Source organism: Zosterops lateralis (genome assembly GCF_965231275.1).
Source record: "Zosterops lateralis genome assembly, chromosome: 13".
Classification (NCBI taxonomy): Eukaryota; Metazoa; Chordata; class Aves; order Passeriformes; family Zosteropidae; genus Zosterops; species Zosterops lateralis.
This window is the reverse complement of record NC_139773.1, coordinates 5187577-5196611: the sequence shown is the minus strand read 5'-3', so window position 1 is coordinate 5196611 and position 9035 is coordinate 5187577. Positions and strand designations below refer to the sequence as shown.

General features: G+C 43.2%; 1 protein-coding gene across 1 annotated transcript in view; it reads left to right on the top strand.

Annotated features, from left to right (window-relative positions):
* Positions 1-755: 755 nt before the first annotated feature.
* KLF13 (KLF transcription factor 13) overlaps positions 756-9035 on the top strand; it is a 33663-nt gene continuing 25383 nt past the window's right edge. Inside the window, exon 1 of the mRNA XM_083871065.1 lies at positions 756-1857. Within this exon, the coding sequence (XP_083727191.1) occupies positions 1317-1857 (541 nt within the window). The 5' untranslated portion in view covers positions 756-1316. The remainder of the gene's footprint in view (positions 1858-9035) is intronic.

The following is a 9035-nucleotide window of genomic DNA, read 5'->3' as shown; positions in this document are numbered from 1 at the left end:
TCACGCCCCCTCAAGCTCCACAAAACTTTTCCTCCAGAAAGAAGCGCTTCCAAAGCAACCCTCCTCTGATCATCTCTGTCTCAGAGAAAAAAACTCTTTGCTCCTTAGCATGAATTTCATAGGAATTAATCTGGAGAAACGAGTTCCAGCAAAAGGTAATAGGTATCACAAGTGCTTTCAGACCTCCATTCAGATGCATTGCTTTACTCCTGCTCGGTAAGTTATGCCTACAACTCTCTCGTTGATTCAGGCATTAATCTCTATAAAACTGGCTGAGCTGTATCTTTTACAAGCCGAGAATATTAATGAAACCCAAGTTATTTGCATTTGTACTTTTCAATAATTCAGAGGCCGTGGAGTGCTATAGTTTTGACAGGAAGGTGATTTCAACTGTGTTCCCTGGCAGTCGGTTAAACCTGTCACAACCCATTAAAATCCACACCCCGAGCTCCATCTGCCCAGCTGCGGACCAAACCGTGCAGCCTCCTATCGCTTATATCAGTTCCAAATTCGCGACGCTTGAATCTCGTAAAGCTGAGCGCCTGTTAAATGGTTCCTCGCCGCGCAGCTCCGGCAGGGCCGCTCTGGCCCGGCTCCCGCCCGTCAGAGGGTGCGGGGGAGGGAGCCAAAGGCGCGGGAGCTCCGCGGCCGTGCCCGGGCCCGGCGGAGGGGTCCGCGCGCGCCGCCCTGCGCGCTGCGGCCGCGGCGGGGGCGGAGGGTGCCGGCCGCACGCGCGCCGCCAGCCAATCGCGCGCCTCCTCCGGGCCGGGCCGGGCCGGGCGGGCGCTGCCCCCCGCGCGCGCCGCCCACCTGCTGGCGCGGGCCGCGGCCCCGCGCTGACGTCACGCCCAGATGTTCCCCCAGGCCACGCCCCGCGGGGTCCGGGCGGCTCCGGGCAGCGATAACGGGGAGCGCCGGGTCCGCTGTCACTGCGCGATGGGAGGGCTGCGACACCGCATCGCCAGCCCGCTGCCTTCTTGAGAAAACGGCGTTAATCCCTACTGCGAGCAACAAGCTGCCGGTGCCAGGATCTATCTGCTGTTCTTTTTCTCTTCCATTGGACCGCCAACGCTTTTTCGATTTAGTGACAAGCTGGGTGTGATCGTCACGAACAAAGTGTGGGTTTGATGGCTGCTAAATCAGCCTTTACTCCTACAAACCGATCCTAAGAAATAAGGGAGGGAAAAGTCTGCTTGTGTAATCTTTTTAAAAAGGGAAAGAGCGCTGTCGTGTTGGGTTTGTTTTTTTCTTTTTTTTTTTTTCTTTTTTTTTTTTTTGTCTTCGTCTGTTTGGATTTCTTTTTAAACTTATGAAAAATGGCAACAGCAGCATATGTGGATCATTTTGCAGCAGAGTGCCTTGTTTCTATGTCAAGTCGTGCTGTTATCCATAGTCCCAAAGGGGAGCCTGATCCCCAACCTGATGCAGCAATACTTCCTTCATCCAATGGAGAAGATAGACGGGAAGTCAGAGAAACCGGGAAAGACAATGGATCATCATTACTTGTGGTAGCTAGCATTTTAGCAGATCTGAACCAGCATGTCCCAAACTCACCTGCTCTAAGGACGGAAAAAACAGAGACGCTTGATTTAACAGAACAAATACACATTTCTATTGCTCCTAAGGAGTTTGGGGAAGAAAGTCTGTCTTCAGCTGGTAAGCGTGGAGGAGAAAGAGCAGCCACACCTAGTAGCCTGGCTGCAGTAACTGAGCCAAGCCCCAGACAAAAGAACAAACGCATAAGAAGCTGGACTGACCCTGGATCACCCCAGAAAAAGCACAAATGCCACTATGTGGGGTGTGAAAAAGTTTATGGCAAATCTTCCCATCTTAAAGCTCATCTAAGGACCCATACAGGTTAGTTACAATCCAGCCAGAGATTTATTTGTTACAGCTTGGTAATTAAAATGAAAAACAAAACCAAACAAACTTCTATTTGGCCACTGTTATGGTTTCACCTCTCGGAACTCAAGCTCGGGAAAACCAAACAACAACAAAAAAACCCCCTCTGGGAATAAACCATTACTGGGCATAGATTCAAAGTAATGTTGCCCTTTTTTATTATTGTCACAGGGAATGGCATGCGGGTCATCTGTGTGGATTGTACCAAGCTGTAATTTTTAGCTGCTGGCCTTTTTGTTCTGTGTGTCTTCTACTTCCCTTTCCAGTACTTCTTACCTCCCCGTTTTTCCTACTCCGTGCTCCAGTCCCTCTCTTTATACCAGCTTATCACTTCCCATGCAAGTATCAATATTCTTGATAATTTAAAATTAAATGTTCTAGAGGCACCTACGTGGCTGTGTGTCTGTTTCTTTCTTTAGCAGACACTTTGTGAAAGCTAGAGTAAGCAGAAGGTAGATGAGAGGCTGAACACGAGTCACAAGGAGACACCATGAGTGAGGAGAGAGGGGGATATGGGCAGTGGCTAAAACGCTTTTGGCAGCTGGGTAAAACCGAATTCAAAAGAAAAAGATATTTGAATGCAACCAGTAACTTGTACTCATCAGTGTTGAGTGCTTATTTCTCGGTGAAGGCTGAGCACTTTCTTGTTGCTGCTGTAATTTATGAGACACACCCACAGAAAAAGTGGAAGTCTGCAAGCGTTGAGAAAGTTGCACTCAAAGTATAGGAGGGCCATCTTGAAATGGGCCCCATGACTTGCCACACCTCACGCCTCTGCCTGGTGCTGGGAAACAGGATGGCTTCCAGTCAGACGGGGGACACCAAAATTTGAGGAGACCGATCTCTGCCAAAGGCACCAGTCATAGCACATGTGTCGAAGCACCACACCGACTAGAGCAGGATATTCCATGGAGTAATTTCAGATGGCAAATTAGTTTACTAAGATGTATGGTCAGTCCTCTTAAAAAGCAGTAAGAAAGAAATCCTCAGAACTAAGCATGACATAACTCCTGAGCAGTTTTAGCTCTGAGGTGTCAGCCTCACCCATGCTGGCCCTACTTTCAGTGTGCCTTCAGCTTTTCCTGTTGCCTTCCTGAGATAAATAAGAGCCATTCTAATTTGACGGTATGCTTTGCTCTCTCTAAGAGAGAAGAAAGCCCCATCAAATTTGAACATATGGATGGACAATTCCCTGTGGCACAGAGCCAAAGGAACAGCGTGTTCCTGGCACCCCAGGCAGCCTGTCCTGCTTTGCACCGTGTAACTGCTTTTTGCCGCCTTGGGAGTTATACAGAAAAGGTGTTTCCACTTGGCTTGCGGGGAATTGTCTCCGTTAATTTTCAGTTCTTTTGCATTCTTATTGCTGGCATTTGCCATTGTCCTGAAAGCGAAAGATAAATTTAGCAACATTTCTAGGTTCCCAAACCAACCAGAGACCAAGAAGGGGAACTCCAGCCCCCGATAAAGAGAGGAGGGCTCGGCATGCCCGCCCTGCGGGGAGAGGAGGGCGGGCAGGGCCGGCGGGGAGTGTCGCTCCAGGCTGCCGGCGGAGCGGAGTCATTCGGGGACGCTGGCTCGCCTCCAAGTTCTCTTTTTTTCTCTTTTCCCTTTTCTATATTTTTTTTTAACTCTTCGTTTCCTGTATTTTTTCCAGGACTGTAGGGCTCAATTGGTAAGTGCTGTAGCTCATGGCACTGAGAGAGCACGTGTGTGTGTGTCTGAGAGCTAAAGGAAAAGCAGGGAAGGGACTGTTTTTGCCCAGGGAGTGGCAGGACCCTCGGGGACTACAGCTTCTTTGTTTTCTTTCGTCTCCAGTGTCTGTGTGGGAAGCTTTAAGCAAAGCTGCCAAGTTTCCCTCCTCACTGGCAACAGGTCTGTCTCTGTTTGGATTGAGTTTTGAACAGGCCTAAATGCCTCTTACTCTCCTTGCAGAATGTTTTCTAAGGTGTTTGATTTTTTTTTTTTTCTAGCTTCAAAAAAAATTGTGACAGCCTTGAAAAAAGTTTGTAAGGCAATAAGAGTTAAGCTAACAGAAAAAGTGGTCACTTCCAGGACTGGGTTTTTTTTGTTTGTTTGTTTTTGTTTTTGTTTTTTTTTTTTTTTTTTTTTTTTTTTTACAAAACACATAATGATGTTTTACTGCTTTGGAAAGAGAACTTTGGGTCTCCTCTGCTTTCTAGTCTTCCTAAACTAGTTAAGTAACACATCAGTCTGCCCAGCTGTCAGATAGGTAGGGTGATGGCTATCCACCTCACAGAGCAGTAGTGGAAGTACCCCAGGTACACATGGAAGCTGCTTTAAACAGCTGTCCAAATAAATCCCAAACCTATTTGCTAACAACAGTCAAAACTTCTGCTGTGGAGCAAAACTTCTTCCGTGTGCTGTATGACCAGATGAGCTGGTATTTAGGGGTGACCTGAAGGCTGAGAACAGCACTGCAGGCTACAAGATAACTGATGATCACGCAAGAGATACTTGAAAAGAACAGTTTATTGTCTGCTTTAGAAACTTGCTTGCCCTTGTCTGCTACTGTGCTGAGAAAGTAAAGGCATGGTTCGAGGAAGGATAGACCAGATCCTTGAGCTTATGTCCAAGAGATACAGAGCCTTCCAAGTTCTATTGCATCAATTCCAGCCCACATTGATAGGGACTGAGAGCTGGTACTATTTTCCAGCTGTTTGGTGCTCTGTGTGAAATCCTTCTGATAGTTATAGCCAGGTATCAGAGCTTAAATACATAAAGTAAAAACCATAGTGCAGAGGATGCTAATTCTCCTATTTAAAGCAGAAAAACCAGGATGGAAATGCCAAGAGCATCTGCTTTTTGTCCTTTACTTCAGTGTACAGTGGTTTTTAGTACTCCTATTAGGACAAAATGTGCTGGGACAATCCACAGTTTCTTGTGTGCTTTTTTGGTACACTACTGGTTAACCTGTCTCAGCCTTATGAATACCTCACCTTTATTACACTGAAAACCCTTGAACCCGGCAAAAGAAAATTTTTTTCACCAAAATCTACTCTGTTCTCTCCACCAGCTTTCAAAGTTCCCATCCCCCTATGTTTCTTTTCATGTTTATGTTTTCCACTCTAGTCTCTCACTGAATGTCCTGGAGTTCAACATGATCATCAGCCACAAAGCTCTTGAAGTTTTAATGTTTACCAGAAGGTTATATTTAGTAGTCAGTGGGTAGTTGTCAAGTCCAAATACTTTTCCACCAAGGCTCCTGTGGATCTCTAAAGCTCTGTTGTGGTCTACAGAGGCAGCACCCCCATTTGTTCTCAGCTATACTGACCCCACTGATACAAAAGTTTTCACTGATGCATGGATTTTAAAAATCCTCTCCATTGAGAAAATTCCTAAACACAAAGGACTTGCAAAAATTAATAAAGAATATAAATAAATTAATTAACATAAACAAATAATATAAAATATATAAACAATACATACATACACAATAAATATATAAATAAATAATTTGCATTACGGAGTTCCCCTTCATCTAAGCAGGTTTTCAGCACAAAGGTTTGGACATCTTCTGGAGTAACTGGAAACCAGTTAGTCTCTTGATGCACCAGTGATAGAAGGGAGACAGTACAGACCCTAACAGCAATCTGCAGGCTACAATCTTATAGAGCCTTGTCCAGGACCACTGTGTTCTGAGAGGCTGTAGAGAGTCCCAGCTCATTGCATTTTATTAAATAGTTATATGTAGAGAAAAACTGATGGGATTTTGGTCAGGGATCACAAGAATCCTGTGTATTGCAGCTCTCCACCAAATCATTGTGACCTCTCAAGATTTTAGCCATGTCCATTAGCACACCATCACCATCATGAATGCAGAAAAAGCACAAAATGAACCTTTATTTAACTCCATTGAACTGTCCTTCTAAACTTATTAGTTCTAAGCACTAAGCAGCACATGATAAATAGAAACAGCTTTTCAGTCAGTCATCAGAATTAAATGAGTCTGCACAAATTAGCAGCAGCTAAGGAGAAGTGGGCACCAGTCTCAGCCTGGAGTCTCAGTCTTGCAGCAAAACCAACTTAGGGGCCGTGTGGCTTAGCAGTAGCCCCTCTGCACTGTTGCTAAACCATTTCTATGGTGGCTGTTGAAGCACAGGAAGAAGAAAAGGCCTAATTATATAATCCTTGCTCATACATGTCAGGTTAGGAATCATCCAGGAGAAAGTGGTCAAGACCTTTGTCGATCTCTAGCTGGCAGAGTGAGCTTGGGCAGCTATCTGTTCTGCCTGCTTAGCCTTGCAGTTGTGGAAGATATATTTTGACATCTGTTGTTTTTTCAGTCTAACCTTTGTTCATTAGCTGAATTGAAATAGGTAGAAAAGACCAACTCATTTCCATTTCTTTACGTTAAATCTCTATAGTCATATATTTGAGGAAACACTAATGAACCTGTATGAAAAAAGGGTTTTTTTAGTTTATGTACCCTTTTTTTACCCATCAATTGTTATATATTGTTTCCCTAAGCAAAATTTCTCTGATGAACTTGTAGCTGGTATATGTAAAGATGGAGAATTTAATAATGTAATTGGTATTTGAAAACAATCTGATAATAAAGCAATCAAAACTCACTGTGACAGGTATGACAAGAGCATAACAATTAAGCTGGACAAATAAGAGTAGTATATGGCCTGTGTTCAGGCTGGTAAGGAGGCCTTATATCCGTTTTAAATAGGGATTTGGATTTCACTTTCAGTCCTAGTAAGTATGATTTGCTCACACTATGTTGATTCAAAACACAACAGTAAAGCACAGCTTCCCTTAAGTTCTAAATCAAGATATTATCCATGTGTGTAGAAATCAATTAACCAATGTAAGAAGCATGTTTTTCTATCGTAGAAATAAACTTTGTCTTCCATTTTAGCGCCTGGCAATTACCGGAAACATAGTTAGTTAAAGAAAACCCCATGGACTAGACCTGGCTGAGGTTCCTTTTAGCTTCCTAGCTGTCTCTAGGCACACAGTGACTCTTGAAGGCATGTATGTGTGTGGGTAGCAGGTGGGCAGGGTTGGTGAAGACCCTTGACTTTGCAGGAAAAGATTACAAGGAAAGAAACCCAGTGTTGGGCCTTCTGTGCCACTCAAGAGCAGTGCAAAGCAGGACTGCAGACAGCTGCAGAAATTGAAAAGGCCTTTCCCCAGCGTAGAATTCCCAAAGGTGAAAGGACAGACTAAATGAATTTGTCTCTCTGCATGTTGGGCCTCCGGGTTTGATTTCTTGTGTTAAAAGTTAAGAACAACTCTCAGGCCCTGGACGCTTCCTTCAGTCTCATTATCATACACCCAGATTATCCAAAAGCTGAAGGTGCCTCTAGGCTGCTGTGTCCCTTAAGTGCCTTCAATTTCCTTACTTTGCTGAGTGCATCAAAACATTTTCTCTAAGGTTTTTTTTCTGAGATGGGCCCAAATGGTGCCTTCTGGACAGATTCAAATACCAGCCTCACAAAAGAAGTCGTCTTTCGAGCTTTAATCCTTCTCTCTCAGTGTTGAGAACTTCAGAAGCCTTCTACTTCGGAAAACTGATAATCTTAACTCTTTTAATAAGCGTATATTTTTAAAGACAATACAGATTTTCAAAGCATTGTTTGTGTTTCCTCTGAAACAGCTCTTCAACTCCCTTCTTACTTCCACTAAGAAAATTTCAACACGTTAACAAAAGTCAGTAGAAAACATAGAACAACTTCCCTCAAAGCCCTGCCTGAGTCCTCACTCTACAATGCAATTCTCAAAGCTTAAGTTCTTATTTAAAAGTATTGATTTTAAATCTGGATCAAACAATCTGTGTTCATTGAAGATAACAAAAAATATATGTGCTCTAAGTTTGTTAATGTTAAAGTCTTTGAAATAAACACAGGACATAAACCTTAAAGAGTAAGCAAATTTTAAAGCATGTTTCAAAAGGAGCTGAAGTCAGGAAGAAAAATAGAACTACTCCTACTCACTCCTTTTACGTGACTGCTTCAAGACTGAATAATAAGATTCAGTTAATTCACCTGCAAAAGAGTTAGGGCTAAATTAGTTGCATGGAAAAATCTATGGATGACATCTGTATTTAGCACAGACTTGATTAATATTAGCTATTAGGGGGAACTACCTCTCCTCAGGGTTGTACAGGTTTCTCTGTGAAAGGCTTCCCTTTATTTCCTTTTCCCCTTCTTTTTCCCCAGTCTTTGTGGAGATATCAATCGTGCAGAAGACCAGAAATTAAATTTCTGGTAACAACAGAATTTAGGTATTGTAGCTAAAAAGCTCTTAATGTAAAACTGTACTTGTCATTGTTACAACTATTTGTCTATTTTCTGAAAAATCAGAAACATCACAGACTTCTCTTTCCACAAACCATTTTTCTTTTAGCATGGAAGTGGGACTTAGGTCCAGTGTAATAAAACCTATTACTATTGGAAGTAGTGAGGATGGATGACCCTCCAGTTGTTTTCCTCATCCTAGACACTGGTAGTAGCACTTTTCTTCTCAGTGACATGACCTAGGCTTACAAATAGTCGGGAGTTAACTGGCAAGCAATGTTTTTAATGAATGGACAGTTGCAATTGATTGCTGTGTTTGTCTTAGAAATTAATCACAGCCCTATGGACAAGAGTGCTCAGAATGATCTGCAGAAGACTTTTCTGCAGTAGCATTTCTCTGCAAGACACTGGGAAGTGTATATGACCGAAGTTTTGCATAAACAAACCTTTTGCTAAATTCCTAAATTCCTTATGAAACAAACTCACAATTGGATTCCATCTGAAAAGAAGGCACCTTTAACCATTTAAAACACAACTGTTCCATTGTGTTATTGTCTGGCTGAACATGGTTGTGGCACGTCCAAGAGCAGAAACCTGGAACTTGTTTATATTGGACATGTGGTTTCTAGTTCTGTTTTTTAAGTTAAGCACGTTCCAACTTCCCCCCACCCCCTTCCAATCTTGGATCAGCTGTCTGGAAGTCGGTGCTGACAGAGCCAAAAAAATACTCTGCTGTTCAAATGCAGGACAACTTTTGAAGGGTCCTTTCTCTAGAATTTCTATAGGTATACTTTTTTCCCTTTGTTACCCACTTGGCTTTTATGAGGTAGATTTGCATGGGCAGTGAGATCATTATCTTGCTGTGTT